We start from the raw sequence: 17518 nt of genomic DNA on the forward strand, positions 1-17518 counted from the left end.
ACAAATTGGGGAGAAGAGAGTTTGTTTGGTTTACACTTTCACATCACTGTTAAATCAGGATAAGACCTCAAAAAAAGGCACACATCTGGAGGCTATGGAGGGTGCTGCATACTGGCTTGCTCACCATGGCTTGCTCAGCCTGATTTCATGTAGAACCTAGGACCACCAAGCCCTGAAGTGGCACTATCTGTAAAGGCTGACCTTCCCAATCCCCCATCCCCATACCCCCATTAAATCACTAATTAAGAAAATATCCTATTCTTGCCTTCAGCCCAATTTCATGGAGGCCTTTCTTCTGTTGATGACTGTAACCTGGGTCAAGTTGACATAAAACTAGCCAGTCCAGCAACTTCCTCAACTTTAAAAGCCAAACACACTAACAGCAATTTCATCTTGTCTTTTACTTGTGTCCCTGAATGATATACTTGTTTCTGGCTGCCATAAACCTTGTATCAAAATTAAATTTCTAGAGTGTGTTTGGTGTGTGCTATTGAGTGACTTTAAGAATGACAGAGAGAGTTTTGGAAACAAGTTGAAGCAAGTCACGCTGAGCTCAATGGGAAAGGCAATTAAATATTATTAGGCTCTTTTCTTATCCAGGCTATAAATGTCTTCTGGGTTGATGTTTCTGGAAAAAACTGGGATTAAACAAACAAACAAAAATGGGATAAAACCCCTACATCTTCTTGGCTGGCCTAGAATTAACCATGTAGAGCCATGCTGGTATCGAATTCACAGAGATCCATCTATGTCCGACTGCTAGATACTATGATCATAGTAGATGCATGTCACCATGCCCATCAGGGATAAACTACTTGATATTTTGCATTTAGGATCTAAATATCCCACGGAAGCAGAAAGACCAGTGATGACTTTCTTAACATTAAAGAAGGTTTGTTTACTTGTCAAAATGTATGGTTATTGTACTCACTCATAATTTCTGTAAATAATTCATCTTCATTGAAGTACTACAGTTCATTTCACGTTCAGAGATTCTGGTATAACATAGGAAACTGGACCTGAAGCATTTGTAATTTTGCATGGTTGGGAACATTTCCCCCTTTGAATTCAGGCACCATGTTATCTCTAAGGAGGCCCAAGGAACAGCAGGGGGAGGTTCTCATGGTAGAAAACCAAGGCCCTATTCAACATTCCTAATTTTTCTCCCAGCCCATAAAAGATTATCAAATTTATATCTATGTAAGTGAGGCCACTTTGGAAGTCTGGCCATAACCCCTCCAGAAGAGTCTAAATGCCCAGTCAACTCAGAATGATAAATGGTAACAAATGATAAAAATAGACTACACTGATGGAGCTGGAGAGATGGCTCAGTGGTTAAGAGCTCCGTCTGCTCTTCCAGAGGATCTGGGTTCGGTACTCAGCACCCACACGGCAGCTCTGTAACTCCAGTTCCAAGGATCTGACACCCTCACATCAATGCACATAAAATAAAATTAAATAATTTTTTTAAAACAATAAGATAAAAAAAAAAAAAAACCCAATAAGATACACTAAAAGAATTCTTTGCTTTTGGATGTGGGTGTTGTACAGCACCTAAACCAGAGGGAACGAAGCCTCTTACCTGTTCGGCTGGAATGAGACTCGGTCGTAACCCGTGAGCTCACACAGATCCTTCTCAAGCTCTTGGAAAAGCTGCTGGTATCCCTGGGCTTGGTCCAGTGGCACAAAGGGGTGGATGTTAGCAAATTCTCTCCAGGTGATGGGCTGAAGAACAAGAAGAGGAAAATAAGCATGTGTACAGTATAAGGGGAAACAATGATTTTGATGCCAAGGATGATAATATACTATCACCAAGAATGGGACCAAGGAGCCAGAAGCTGTCAAGGCATTCAGAATACACACTTGGTTTCTCTGCACAAACCAAGGGTAGCAGAACTATTACTTTCTACACTGTACAAGTGGGACACAAAAGCCAAGAAGAAAACTGTCACAGAAACACTATTCTACCTATCCAGGAGCAAAAAGGTCCCAAAACCAAAACAGACTGTTATCCACAAAGCAGTGAGTTTGGTCAAATTCTTACATGTGTACATGTGCATGCATATTCTTTTTACTGAGCAGAACAAGCCATAAACAGAAATATAAATTGGAGAGGCCCTTCCTAACCCAGTCCACAGTCAGTTCTTTTGCCTGAAATGACTTGTAATGTCAGGAGAATCCCAGAAATAAAGGGAATGAATTAACTCTGTTGCAGTGATCTATGTCTTCTAAAGATAAGGATCAAGCACAACACCATGTCAATCAAATTCCTATTGACACGCAGAATAAATTTAAATCTTAAATCTCACCCTCTGACACTGTGAATGGATTTCTAGAAAGAGGTATATTTTCATGTGTCTGTTTGGTTTTTGATATGTGAACTCAAGGTCCTGCCTTTGAATTTCAATGCTGGGATTACAGGCACGTGCCTGTCAAATTTTCTTTGTTGTAACTAAGAAGCAAATCAGAGTGCATGAGTGCCAGGCAAGTATTTTACCACTGAGGCAACCTCCAGCACATGCTTAATGTTCTTCAATCTCCCTCTGAGGCTAACTACAAACTAATAAAAATTAACAAGTTTTTAAAAGTCCAAATTTAAAAATACTAGTCACCTAATTATTTTAATTGAAAAATAATTTTGAAGAGTTGGTAAGATAGCTCAGTGATGAAGTTGCTTGTCACGAAGCCTTATGACCTGGCTTTGACCCCTGGGACCCATACATAGGAGAGAACCACTGTACTGTGTCATAGTAATAATAATCACTTTTCATAGCTGGGCTTGGTGGACATGCTTGTAGATCCAGCTACTTGGAATGCTGAGCCCGGAAGATTGCTTGTATCAGTGGCTTTAAAAATATTCTGAGACAAAACTTTGTCAATAATAACAAATTTTGTCCATAAATTTTGTTATTAGAGGCAGAGTTTGTCTGTACAGCCTTGGCTGTCCTGAAATTCACTTTTTAGAACAATTTAGCCCTAAACCTAGAGATCTGCCTGCCTCTGCCTCTGCCTCCAGAGTGTGCTGGGATTAAAGGCATATGCCACCATATCTGGCAAGCTCTGTAATTAACAACACATATAATTTCATATATATATATATGTGTGTGTGTGTGTGTATGTAAAATATATAAAAAATATATGAACATATAAGTATATATATGAATATATATGAATATATACATATATATCCATATTTATTTCTTTGTGTGTATGAGAAAGAGCAAGAACACCACCACCCTCAGCTTTATCCATAAACTTAACTGATCAAGTTGCGAGAGACATCAGGGTCTCTGCCACTATTGCAGAATGATGAGGTAAAGGATCATTGAGGCACAGAGTCACAGTGTAGGTGGGTTTTTGTCTTCCCCATCTGTACAAACTGGAAATCTGCTATAAATACCCACTTCATAAACATGACCTACTTACTGTGAGTTCGGAGGAGCTATTGAGCTTCATGGTGCAGGATCCCTTGAAGAAGCACACCCAAGGAACATCTCATTAGTGAGTTTCTGCGCCCCCTCTATGAGCCCCCCACCTCCCACCAGGTCCTGCTTCTCCCCTCTTGCATTGCATTGTATTAGATACAATGGAATCTCCACAGGAGGAATAGGGACAGGGCTAGGGGTGAGAAGAAAGGCCACAGACAGCTACCAATGGGATCATGCTGTGAACGAGGGAGATGTCCTTGTTTTCTAGTTTCTTCATATATCGGACAAGATTGGTTTCTGAGTGATAGCTGTGAACGTAGAGCACAAGGGCAGAGCCATTAATTAGAGTCACGAGGGTCTTCATACAAAATAAGGAGTCCCAGCTCTGAAGACTCACAGACAGGGAGGGTAGAGACCCTAATGGATCTCAGAGCACCCCTAGCAATGAGAGACCACTGAGAAGAGGACACAGGGTTCCTGAGATGAGCTTCAGCTTCAGCATCTGTATGTAAATTCTCCTCCCCAGCACAGCAGGAGTGCAGCAGAGAGACCAGGAGACAAGGCATAGGCTTGACTCACATCAGGTCTGGGGTCTTTCTGGCATAACTATATTAGCGAGTGGCAATGACTCAGGACCTATCATGGTCAGCATCAGGAGCAACATCCTCCCCAGGGCTCTCTGCTTCACCGCCAGAACACAAATGCAGAACTCGCTGAAGCCACACAAACCTGTTGAACACCTGATGAGTGAGGAATGGGCTGGTTCTCTTGAATGAAGAGCCTAGAAGACCTCTCCGTTCCTCTCCCATGCCCTCAGCAACCAATTCCTGCAGAGAGAGAGAGAGACCACTGAGGCTGAAGGGATAAGGCTGGAAGCTTCCAGGCTATATTACACAACTAACAAAATGGACATTTATGCAAAGACCAACGTTATTGAACACGCCAATGAAGATATAGGGATGGATACATAGAACCTATTACTTAGCGCATTTTTTGTTCTTTGTTACTATCTGAGACAGGGCCTCATGTGTCCTGCAACTTGCAATATAGATAGGATTTCCTCAAACTCAGAGGTCCGCCTGCTTCTGCTTCCTAAGTGCTGGGATTAAAGGCGTGCATTAACAATGGTTTCTTAAACACTATACACAAATCATGAGCAGCAAAAGAAAAAAAAAAAAAAAAAGCCCAAAAAAACGATGACCGTGTCAGGGGCATGGCTGTCTCTGTGCTGACAGACAGTACTAGAGCAGTGGTTTTTTTAACCTTCCTCACGCTGCAACCCTTTAATACAGCTCCTCGTGTTGTGCTGACTGCCAACAAGAAAAGTATTTTGTTGTTACTTCACACTAACTGTAATTTTGCTACTGTTCTGAATCATAATGTAAATATCAAGATACACAACCCAAAGGAGTCGTAACCCACAGGTTGAGGACTGCTGCATTAGAGGTGCCTGGAAGGTTAAGCCCACAGGGTTGTTCCTTCAAGGGAAGAAACACAAAACCTGTTTTCCACCAGGAGGGCTGGAACAGGCAGGCTTTCTAGCCTGTTGGCTTTTGTGCTCTGTCTTGGGTGTCTTTGTGGTTAGAGATTTTTCCAGCACTGGACCTTCTTCTGGATCATTATCATAACTTTATTTTCTCAGTCAATCATAAATAAATCTGTGTTTCTCAGTCAGACCATACAAACTATTTTTATGAACTTTATAAAGAGTTTTGATGTAGTCTCACCTGATCTATATTTGGCTTACTTTGTTCCTTATTTCACTCACTCTGTTCCTCAGGGAGACTGATAAATGCTTTGTTGTGAGTGCAGGACTGAGTTAATCATCACTAGTTTTTACCAGATGGTGCTGTGCTTAAATATGCCTAAAACAGTGGTTCTCAACCTGTGGGTCAGAGCCCCTGGGGTCAGAGGACCCTTTCACAGGGGTCGCCTAAGACCATAGGAAAACATGTGTATTTACATTAAGATTCATAACAGTAGCAAAATTACTGTTATGAAGTAGCAACCAGAATAATTTTATGCTTGGAGGTGGGGGGTCACCACAACACAAGGAACTGTCGCAGCATTAAGAGAGTTGAGAAACACTGGCCTAAAATAAATCACTCTGGGTCAGACTCCGAAGTTGAACCAACACTGGCTACTGAGTTGCGTTGAGCCAAACTTGCTTCCCTTCTTGCTTCCCTTGGCTCATCTCTCTGCTGCTGTGAGACCCTCGCAGATTTGCATTTCATTAAAATAAAAAACATTTGAGGGGCTGAGGATGTAGTAGTTGGTTGAGTGCTTCTGAGATACACATGAGTTTTATGCACAGACCAGCACAGATTGAATGTGTGACCTGTGACACACGCCTGCAATCCTGGTGCTAGGGAGGTAGAGACAAGAAGATAAAAGTTCCATCTTTATAGGGCTGGAGAGATGGCTCAGTGGTTAAGATCACTAGCTGCTCTTTCAGAGGACCCAAGTTCAGTTCCAGCACCCATGTACTGGCCCACAACATTGTGTAACTCCAGTTCCAGGAAATTAGACACCCTCTTCTCACCACATACATTCATGTGTTAAAACACTTATACATGTAAAATAAAAAAAAAAAAAAGTTGTTAAACCCTTGGCTACACTAGACCTTGATTTAAAACAAACAAACAAACAAACAAACCCAAATTAAACAAATAAATAAGAACATTTGAGTTGTGGGTGTAACTCAGGACCAGATAAGTTTCTTGGCACAAAAAAGGCCTGAGTTAAAACCTAGCACACACGACCAAAAAGACAACAAAAAGCAAACAAACAAACAACTGAGAGCTGTCAATTCTAGGGTATATCTTAGTAGTCAAGTGCTTACTTGCTGGGGGGTGTGTTGTGTGTATGTGTGTGTTCAATCACTAGCACAAAATAAATAAACAAAACTAAAAACATCTATTCATCAGTGATATTATCAAGTGAGCCAAGAAGCTGCCCCAATAATGGAAAAAAAATGTATGCAAATCATAAGGATTTTATATTTAGAACATCTAATTTAATACATGGCCTGTTCCTCATCCCTCCCTACACTAATAGCATGGTGTCCTTGGTTTGCTTTTGTGAACTTGACCCAAACTAAAGTCACCTGGGAAGAGGGAATCTGAACTTAGGAGCTTCCTCCATCGGATTGGCAAGTCTGTGGGGCATTTTCTTGATTGAGGATTGATGCAGAAGGATGGGGTATGCTGTTGCCAGTCTGGGCAAGTGGGCCTGGGTTGCGTGAGAAAGCAAGCTGATAATAAGCAGTGAATCTCCTTGGTCTACACCTGAGTTCCTGCTCTGCCTTCTCCCAATGACTACTGTAAATTTCCTGCCCCGATGTTGTGTTTGGTCACAGTGTTTTATCACAACAGCAGAAAACATATGGAAAAACACAGCTATCTTGAGTCATATTAATGGCTCTAAGAAACGCCCCTCAAGTGCATACAGACCAAGAGTCTTGAGGAAACTCAGTTTGGTGTTCTACAGGAAAGCAGTTTACGTGGTCCTATTTACTTAATAAAATTCAACATTGGGAGACCATTGTGAAACTTCTTGGTAGTGGAGCTGAATAAACGCTGAATAAAAGTCCAGACAACCGAAGATCGTCACTCAGTACTCTGAAAGGTATTTCAACTTCTACAGTAAAAGCTTTCTTTCACTGACCCAGTAAACAAATATTCACTGAAGGAATGTCCATGCAACAAGGAGTGCAGAGTGCTCTGGTTAGACCCTGCACTGGGTCTAGAGCCGCTCACATCTCTTCAGTTCCATCCTATGGGATGGTAACCCTGAGCCTTGCTTATCACTGATAGTTCGCTGTTGTGGAAACCCACTGAGTCACACAGAACTGCTTCAGTGTCACAGGAATATCTCTCTCTCTCTCTCTCTCTCTCTCTCTCTCTCTCTCTCTCTCTCTCACACACACACACACACACACACACACATCATGATAGAATATATATCTGAGCCCACTCTTCTCCTCTCTCACACCATCCTGGTGTATCATAACTCATGCTCGTGTTTCTATCTTCGTAGGGAACTGACCCAAGCCCTGGTAAGAAGCTGACCCACTGACCCATTCTGCTCACCATTTCCTCGCAGACCACACTGAGATTATTTGTCTGGCTCCTCACTGGACTGCATACTTACATAGTAGAGGCATGAACCATGCCCAATTTGCCACCATAACCTCAGGGCATACAATACCTGACACATATTACATCCTTGAGAATTACTTATTAAATGAATGAGTGTCATAACTTTCCCAGAATTGACAGAAACCGAGATGCGATGCCACAAATCTTTGTATTAAAGCCGGGGTTCGGCACCACTAATAACCCACCTAGCCTGGATGCCGCAGGCCTGGCTAGGGTCTGTTAATAGGGACTTTTAGCTATCAGCAGTCACAGGGACAAGGGACAGACAGGCAGTGCCATAATTTGAACAGCAGGATGGCCGTTGCCCCACTTGAGAGCAGAGCCATTCTGGACACCAAATGTGATAACCATGATGGAGACAACCTGTCTTTACTTACTGCGGACGACTCACAGCCAAAGACCCACAGTAAATCATCCAGGTCTTTCTCAGTGACTGTTTCATCCAAAGAAACGCCGAGCTACGGAAACAAAAACCAAACGGAAGTCACTCCAAACTCCAGATCCCAGGAGGAAAAACATCCAAGACACCAAAAGGGAGAAGGTTCTGATCAAACTCCTCATCTGCTCTAGAACATCAGGGAACCCTGAAGTCCAAGCTCATCTTTCAGGGAAAGGGACTGGACCAGTCTCAGACTTGACAAGCTTTGATTTTGTAAACGGTGGACACCTAACAAGCCAGTGAACTTCAGGCTGCTCCCATAGGCACTAAACATGGTTAGCTTCTTCATCCCCCAAATCCTCTTTGTTACTTGACTGAGACCCTTAATCATGAACAAACAGTCCCACGTACAAAGACAAAGAAAAGCTGAGGACAATTTATGCTTCTTCGAAAAGATGACAGTAGAACAAGCTAGAAATTTAAAACTGTTTACAAAAAAAAAGAGACTCTGGATGCCAATGTTTGTTAAGCAAACGGAAGGCTTTTCATGAGAGAACTTGCAGAGTCACAAAGAACTGGTAAAAATGCCGAGCGTCTGACTCACTGTGCCGTCATCGAAGAGTCGGAAGTTGATTTGCCTCTGAGCTGCTCTGCCCAACACCTCCTGCACTGAGCAGCCACACTGAACCTTCAAAGTGTCAAAGAACAGGTCGTGCTGGAGTTGGTGTCCTGCTCGCTTGAGACCTAGGCAAGACCGGGAAGATAATCGTCTCAGACCGAGCTCTGCGCAACAGCCACTAGCATCACAGACATCAAGGTGACCACTGAGGGTTGTTTACTGGCCAACGATGAAGGCTATGCTAGAGAAAAATCATGAAATACATACCAAACAGGAGGAAAAGTCACCAGAAGACCAAACAGAAATCAAGACCTATGTTTTGATGTACATATTAGAAATAGGTGCAATCTCATTGTGTGTGGGTGGGTGTGTGTATGCATGAGTCTCTGTGTCTGTCTCTGTGTGTCTGTGTATACATCTCTGTGTGTGCGTGTATATGTGTCTGTGTGTGCATGTGTGTGTGTGTGTGTGTGATTATTCTTTTAAAAAAAGAACATTATGCCTAGAACCCTATAAATTGGGAAGATGAGACAGGAGGATTATACCAAATTTCACAGCGGTCTGGAACTCATCATAAACACCTTTTTAAAAAAATCTGGCTCTTCTTATGTACCCTTGGCTATCTTGGAGCTCACTATAACTTATGACCATCTTACTGCCGCAATTTACCTTAACTATGATTGCAGACATGAGCCACTATATAAGGTCTCATCTTTGCTTGTCTATAGATCAGTTCCCACATAATTATTTTCAATAGCTGAATAGATACAACATAATGTAATTGTGTATTGTTGAGTATTTTATGTGCTTCCAATAATAGCCCAAGGCTGGACTATTTACTGTAAATGAGGTTTCAATGGATGATAACGCTTTCACATTTATCAGGTTATCTCCTTTAGATATACACCTAATAGCAGTGTAGCTCGATACATTGTAGGCACAGTTAAGTTGGGTTTTGTTGTTTTAGCAGCTAGAAGTTGTTAGTCAACTGCCTTTCTCTGTGTGTATAATCTGTATGCATGGGGAGGTCAAAGGTCAACACTGAGTAGCTTCTTCAATCTCTCTCTCTTTTCTCTTTCTTTCTTTCTTTCTTTCTTTCTTTCTTTCTTTCTTTCTTGACACAGGGTCAGAGCAAATCTGGAGCACACCAACTCAGCTAAACTACCAGGAACTGTTAATCAATACCTCTCTACCCCTGGGATTACAGCTGTGTACTGAAATCTGAGCCACATCCCAGCTTCTTAAGTGGGGTCTGAAGATCTAAATTCAAGGCCTCGTGTTTGTGAGGTCATCTTCCTGAATCAATTTAAAATTTTTTCAGACATGTTTAACTGTCATCCATAAAAGCTACCACGATAGGGTACTGCCATTTCTTAATCCTTACCAAAGTAAAAGGCCAAGTGCCGAGAGCCTAACTCTGGTAGACATGCAGAGAGCTCTGGGCCTCGGGCCCAGAACCACACAAAAACTAAAAATTAAAAGTAATAAAACAGTGTGCGTGGTGGCACATGTCTATAATCTAATTGCTTGGCAAGCAAGAACAGGGGATCGAGAGTTTAAGGTTCTCTTCAGCCACACCGTAAATTTGAGGCCACCTTTGTCAAGACAACAATGACAACAAAAATTAAAATAGTTTGTGGATTAATAATGAGGTTGAGATTTTATGGGTCCACTGGTCATTTGTTTGTAGAATGACTTTTGACCATTTTCTCATAAAAATGTTTATCCTCCTTTCGGATTTGGGGTGTGAAAGATTAAGAACTTCATCTATTACAAATATCAACACTTGTGGGCTGGAGAGATGGCTCAGTGGTTAAGAGCACTGACTGCTCCTCCAGAGGTCCTGGGGTCAATTCCTAGCAACCACATGGTGGCTCACAACCATCTGTAATGGGATCCCATGTAATGGGATCTTCTGGGGTGTCTGAAGACATTGACAGTGTACTCGCACATATAAAATAAATAAATATTAAAAAAATAAAACTAGATAAAAATATCAACACTCATTGAGTGGGGTGACACATGACTTTGGTCCCAGTACTCAGGAGGCAGAGACAGGAGTAAATCTAGTGAGTCCAAAGCCAGTTTTTTACATAGTGAGTTGCAGCCCAGCTAGGGCTGCATAGTGAGATGATGTCTTTAAAAAGGAAGGAAGGAAGGAAGGAAGGAAGGAAGGAAGGAAGGAAAGAAGGAAGGAAAGAAGGAAGGAAGGCAAGAACAAAACAAAAAGAAAAAACAGTAGTCTGTCTGTCACCCTGTCATGGATACTGAAAATACTGTCCTGTTTCTTTTTGACCATTAGTTTGTATTCAGTGCTGAGCACACCCGAAAACTTCGTGTCCTTAGACACATGTATTGGTCTTGTTATGCTGGGAACATAACCCACTCACCTTCAGACAAAATCAAAGTAGCATTATGAACCCTTTTGGCAATGTGCTTCAGCCCGTGGGATCCATGGTAAATGGCAAACATGGCAGCCATGTTGGCTAAAAGGGCCTGAAAAAAAAGAAAAGTACATTTACAGAATCAACCATGTGTTGGAAGACAGGTGGTGGGAGGATGGAACTACGGACTTAAGATGCCCAAGCTGAAGAAAAATGAGCCAAAAATAATTTAATTTCCTACATTCTCTGTAACTACTTATATAGCCTGAGGGAGAATAGTGCTTAAGTCTCTATACCAACCCTTATAAAGGGGGTCACATTGGTACAATGGAATCATGTCATCATCCCATCATAAGGGAAAGCAGGCTGCTATCAGCACCAACGAGCAGTATCTACTGTTGGAAGACAGAGCAATAAAGACCTCAGTGGGGAAAATGAGATCTGAGATTTTATACACAATTAACATTTCTTCAAGAATCAAAACAGCAAGCAATGCTCAAACACTCAAAAACTCAGAGATTTAATTCTTCTGAGACTAAAGCACAAGAGATCAAACTTCAGTAACTGACAGATCAGTGAGTCCTGGAGAGATGGCTCAGTGGCTAAGGTACTTACCCAGAAGTGAAAAAGGGCCTGTGTCAGGCCCCCCAGAACCCACATAAAGCCAAAACCAGAAATACAACATCTGATACCTGGGGTTGTCCCCTGACCTCCACACAAGCACCATGACATTTGTGTGCCCAAACTCAGACAGATACACTACAGCAGTGCTTCTCAACCTAACCCTGTGACCCTTTAATACAGGTCCTCATGTGGTGACCTTAGCCATAAAATTATTTTATTGTTACTTCATATCTGTAATTTTGCTACTGGTATGAATTGTGATATAAATATCTGAGATGTAGGATATCTGATGTGACTCCCAAAGGGTCATGACCCACAGGTTAAGAACCAGTTCACTAAATAAATGTAATTTTAAAGTATTCATTCATTTAATTTTATACACATATATGCCTGAGTGTGTGTATGTGCACCACATGCATGCAAGAACCCAAGGGGGTCAAAAAAAGGAATCAGATGCCTCATATCTGAAATTGTAGGCAGTTATGAGCCATCACATAGATGCTAAGAACTGAACCCAGGTCCTTTACAAGATCAATAAGAGATCTTAACACAGAGTCATCTTCCCAGACCCTGTAATTTATTTATTTCTTTGTGTGTTTTGTTTGAGACAGAAACTCTCTATACAGGCCTAGCTGACCTTGAAGTCACTATGTAGACCAAGCTGCCCTCAGACTCACAGAGACCTGACAACCTCTGCCTCCTGAGTGTTGGAATTGAAGGCATATGCCACCACACCTGGCACAGACTCTGCAATTTTTTAAATTAAATATATTTACATGTGGTGTGTGTGTGTGTGTGTGTGTGTGTGTGTGTGTGTGTGTGTGTGTGTGACAGAGAGAGAGAGAGAGAGAGAGAGAGAGAGAGAGAGAGAGAGAGAGAGAGAGAGAGAGAGAGAGAGAGAGAATGCAGAAGTAAGATGACAATTCTTGGGAGCTAGTTGTCTGTCATTACATTTGTGGGCTGTATAGCTGGAACTTGGTCATGAGGCCTATATGCAGAGACCTCTACCCACTGAGCCATCTCGTCTGCACTACTTTTTATTATTGTTAACGGGGTCTTGCTGTTTGCCTCAGGTTGGCCTTGAATTCAAATCCTTCTGCCTCCGTCTCCCTACTGCAGAGATTTCAGGCATGTACCTCCACACCTGGCTCTCAGGGAGATTTTTTTTTTTAATTTCTTTCCCATTTCCTTTTTAAAAAGCTTTGAGTATACATGCACATTCTGATCAGACTGAAAATTCATTGTTTTAGATCCAATCCTCTGGCCTCTGACTTTGTCTATTCTTTGCCTACACCAGTAGACACCTTTGGAGAGGGGGAGGTCAAAGGACTCTTACATAGGGATTGCATAAGATCAGAAAACACAAATATTTATATTACAATTCATAACAGTAGCAAAATTGCATTTATAAAGTAGCAATGAGAATAACTTGGTGGTTGGGGGTCACTACAACATGAGGAACTGTATTAAAGGGTTGCAATTTTGGGAAGGTTGAGAACCACTGGCCTAGTCTTCTGCATCTTGTATAGCAGATATATCATTTTATATAGTGAAAATAAATCTCTATTATTTTTCTTTGGGGATATTGGTCTTATTATGCTGCCCAGGGTGTCTTTGAAATCATGATCCTCCTGCCTCTACCTCCCAAGTGCTAGAGGCTGGAAAGATGAGAAATTTAAGAGTATCCTTAGTTATATAGTGGCTTGAGGGATGCCTGGGATACAATGAAGCCCTGTTTCAAACAAAAAGAAAGGAGGCTCAAAACATGGTGATAATTTTGATATCAGTTAGGTTACAAGTTCATAGAGAGATTTTGAAATATAATCCATTAACTGACTTTCAGAGATTAAAAGAAAGAAGTAGCCATGCTCCATCAATGATGCAAATCTAAGAAGTTCATGGTGAACCACACTCAGGACCAAGAAGACCAAGCAACAGCTGACAGAAGCAGCAGCAGATGGATATCCAAATTCAGGGCAAAGGATAGAGCCCAGGAAAAGTCAGCTGCATCTTGGCAGAAGAGCAGAAGGGCGACTGTGTGCTTTGCAAAGACAAAGGCACTGGAGGACCATGAGCCACCAACTGCTTACAGCACATGTAAGGAAAAGGAACAATGAATAAAGAAGTAGACAATCCACAAAATGAAAAGATAAAAACCAGGGAAGACAGACTGCTACCATCCCCAAGGCAAACATGATTTTCTTTCAGGTTTTTTATAAACATCATTTCCATAACTGCTGTAAAATATACAGAAAAACGATGACATGAGCTATACATAAGCAAGAGTAAATGAAGAAGCAGCCACATAACTGTTCATTGTACACAGCCCCGCTGCACTTGGAAAATGATTTTCAAACATTGAAATAAAAGGACCAGCAAGACGGCTCAGCAGGTGGGAGAAGAGCTTGTTAGCTTGATGACCTGACTTTGAGCTCAACTTCTCAGTGGAAGAAGAGAACTGACTCGTGCAAGCTGTCCTCCAACCTCCACACGTGTGTCATGACACACACGCACCTACACTCACACACATGTTCATATATATACCTACATTAAAAAACAAACAAACAGGATAGGTGCTGGAGAGATGGCTCAGTAGTCAAGAACACTGGCTACTCTTTCAGAGAATCAGAGACCCTCCTGCCCCTTTCTCCTGCCTCCTGAGTGCTGGGATTAAAGGCATACACCACCAAGCCTGGCTTTGCCCATTTTTGATGTTCTGTGTGTGTGTGTGTGTGTGCGTGCGTGTGCGTGCGCGCACCACTCATGCCAGGCCTTGGCTAAGTTTCTAGAACCCAACTCAAATCCTGAAGCAACTGAAGGAGTTCAGAAGCCCCAGAACTGCTACCTTTATTTTGTCAATTTCAAAAACACTTTTCATGACTCTCCCCAAAATGTTTCATGACTGCCAGAAGATGCCAGTCTGGTACTGCCCCTCTAGCCCATCACCTCTGTCCTCCTGACCTACTTCTTGGAGATCTTCCATTGTAGCTCAATATCACACTTCCTCCCATATGGATTGCCCATAGCTAAGAATTCGAGAGACCATGAGGCCCAAACTTCATAGTAAGTACACTCAAAGCATGTGGAAATTATCCTTTCTCTGAACTTAATCAGTTCAAGATGTCAAAGGTGTGATTTTAGGCAAAATAAACACAAATAATGTATTTTCTTAAGATTTATTTTTATTTATGTATAGGTGTGTTTGTGTGTGTGTGTGTGTGTGTGTGATGTGAATGCATGTCACATGTGTTAGGTATACTCAGAGGTCAGAAGAGGGCCCAGCTTGGATCCTCTGGAGAAGCAGCAAACACTCTTAACTACTGAGCCATCTCTCTGGCCCCAGTGTTGTACTTTTTATTGGTTTGTTACTAATGCCAAAATGAATGCCTCGGCAATGTCATGGCATAGAAATGCAATGCGAAACAAGACTGCGTAACATAGAAAGACAGTGAGATACAAGACCACGTGACAAATACTGCGATTCAAGACCAGGCTTCTCTGTCTGTAGTGTACATGCTCGCCAGCAGGTGGCGACTGCTGAGTGAGGAAGTGAGAGAGTGCGTGAGCTCCTCACAGCATTCTGCAGGAGGTTGGCTATGACACCTACCTGAGCGGTGCAGATGTTGCTGGTGGCTTTGTCTCTCCGGATGTGTTGTTCTCTGGTCTGAAGAGCAAGGCGATACACTTCTTTCCCTGTGGCATCCCTGGATCAAGACAACACATCCAGTCAGCACAGATCATCAAAGCACCAGGATTGCCTTAGAACAGCAGTTCTCAACTTGTGGGTCACAACCCCTTTGAGGTAAATGTCCCTTTCACAAGGTCGAATATCAGATTTCGTGCATATTTACATTTATATTATGACCTATAACGGTAGCAAAATTACAGTTATAAAGTAGCAGAGATAATTTTATGGTTGGGGGGGTCACCACCACATGAGGAACTGTACTAAAGGTTGTACTTAAAGGCATTAGGAAGGTTGAGAACTGCTGCTGTATATGGGCTTCTTTTCCAGTTGAAGAGAATGCAGTGGGTTTGTGTGGGTAAAGTTCATACAAACCAACTCCCAAGTGGCCCCCTTCTAATAGCACAATAGGTTGTTAATTTGGACTTTGAGGCACTGAGATATATAAGATAAAGCCTTATATATCTTTATATATAAGGAGATTTCCCAGGAATCACTCTGCCTCACAGGATGTTGGGGACAAAGGATTATATGTCACTCCAGTCTTCATGGCTTATAAAGCAGAAGGGTGATGACCTGAGGAAATAGTGTTTCTTCACTGGAGGCTTGAAGAGACTGGACGGAACCTGAAAGGAATGCTAACAGTCTCACTACTTACCTTGTAAAAATTCTCCCTCATTAATGTAACTAATATATATATATTTACAGGCACATATTTATACATAGATACAAATACAGAAGTCTAAACTGTATATATATGTATTTATAATAATCTGTATATATCTTCATAAACTATATTTATATTTATCATAGTCCCCCAAACTATATATATATATATATATATATATATGTATATATGTGTGTGTGTGTGCATGTGTGTGTTTGTGTGTGTATATATACATACATATGTAGGTATATTTATAATTTATTTAGATAGATATACAGGCTATGATAAATATATACATATGTATGTATGTATTATATATATATATATATATAGTTTTGGAGGACTATGATAAAATTGAGATATTTCCCTAGTAAAAATCCTGGAATTCCTCTAAATTCTTAACTTAAGAAGCACCAGTCAGAGAGAAGCCATTGAGACTAAAAGCCACGTGGCAGGAAACTCCAGAACCCTATTGGGTCACACTAAATCTGTGGTTTTTGTGCAAAAGTGAGTTCTTCCTTCCACAATGTTATATTTAGGACAAAAACTGGTTGGGCACAATGCACTTAAAATATGCAGGTCTCTCCAGACATCTATCAAGCTACTGCCAGTACATGACTCCACTAATACCTTACAAAGGATGCACACGCCTTTACATGCAGTCTGAATAATGGTGTACAGTACATAGCCCAGAGGGATTCCCTCTTCTTAATTTGTATTACATTTGTTTTTAATCTACTTGACATGGACCAATTAAATTTAGAGCAACATCAGAGAAAAAGAGTAGGGGAGGGAAGGGGAAGGGAGGGGGAGGAGAAGGGGTGGGGGAGGAAGCTCAGATGTTGAGCACTTGCTGCTCCTCAAGAGGACCTGCATTCATTTCCCAGCACCCACACTGGGCAGATCTCATCTGTCTGTAGCTCCAGCTGCAGAGGATCCAGTGCCCTCTTCTGGTCTCCTTGGGTTCCTAGGCACACACGGTCTACAGTCACATGCACATACACAAAATGAAAACGCATCTTTATGAACGAGAGAAAAGGAACAGGGAAGGTCGTGATCACAGTAAGGGGGTATGAAGGTTACCTTGTCACCCCCACCATCCTTCCAGGCATCATCCTCACTAGGCTTTCTTTGACAGCAAAAAAGGCTGCATGTGGTCCCCCATAGCCCAGTGGCACTCCAAATCTCTGAGAGTTGCCCAGGGCAATGTCCACTCCAAACTCTCCAGGTGGCCTCAAAATACACAGAGCTAAAAGGTCAGTAGCACAGCAGGTCAGGCTCTGGGGAGGAAATGGAGAAGAGGTCAAGGTTATCACCTTATCCTGAGTACACAGGAGTTATCTCTACTGCAGACAGACTGGCTGCAAATTCCATTTGCTTGTGCTTTCATGCATAGAACAGTTACTCGGTGCCTACTGAGTGCCAGGGTTGGGTGAGTACCACTAATGAAGAGGAAGGTGTGGGGGAAGAGGATGTCATCATTCCACATGATAATTATAAAGTGATTAAACCGTACCAAAAGACAGACAGATATGAAAATGGGACATGGCTTCCTAAACCTCAATAAGGGGC

General features: G+C 41.9%; 1 protein-coding gene across 1 annotated transcript in view; it reads right to left on the reverse strand.

Annotated features, from left to right (window-relative positions):
* Positions 1-17518, reverse strand: part of Gldc (glycine decarboxylase) — a 76686-nt gene that overhangs the window by 27959 nt on the left and 31209 nt on the right. Inside the window, exons 7-15 of the mRNA XM_034517612.2 lie at positions 17030-17226; positions 15202-15298; positions 10977-11082; positions 8572-8711; positions 7966-8046; positions 4158-4255; positions 3652-3736; positions 3427-3468; positions 1583-1725 (exon numbers count right to left, since the gene is read on the reverse strand). Of these exons, the coding sequence (XP_034373503.1) occupies positions 1583-1725; positions 3427-3468; positions 3652-3736; positions 4158-4255; positions 7966-8046; positions 8572-8711; positions 10977-11082; positions 15202-15298; positions 17030-17226 (989 nt within the window). The remainder of the gene's footprint in view (positions 1-1582; positions 1726-3426; positions 3469-3651; positions 3737-4157; positions 4256-7965; positions 8047-8571; positions 8712-10976; positions 11083-15201; positions 15299-17029; positions 17227-17518) is intronic.

Source organism: Arvicanthis niloticus, chromosome 1 (assembly GCF_011762505.2).
Source record: "Arvicanthis niloticus isolate mArvNil1 chromosome 1, mArvNil1.pat.X, whole genome shotgun sequence".
Classification (NCBI taxonomy): domain Eukaryota; kingdom Metazoa; phylum Chordata; class Mammalia; order Rodentia; family Muridae; genus Arvicanthis; species Arvicanthis niloticus.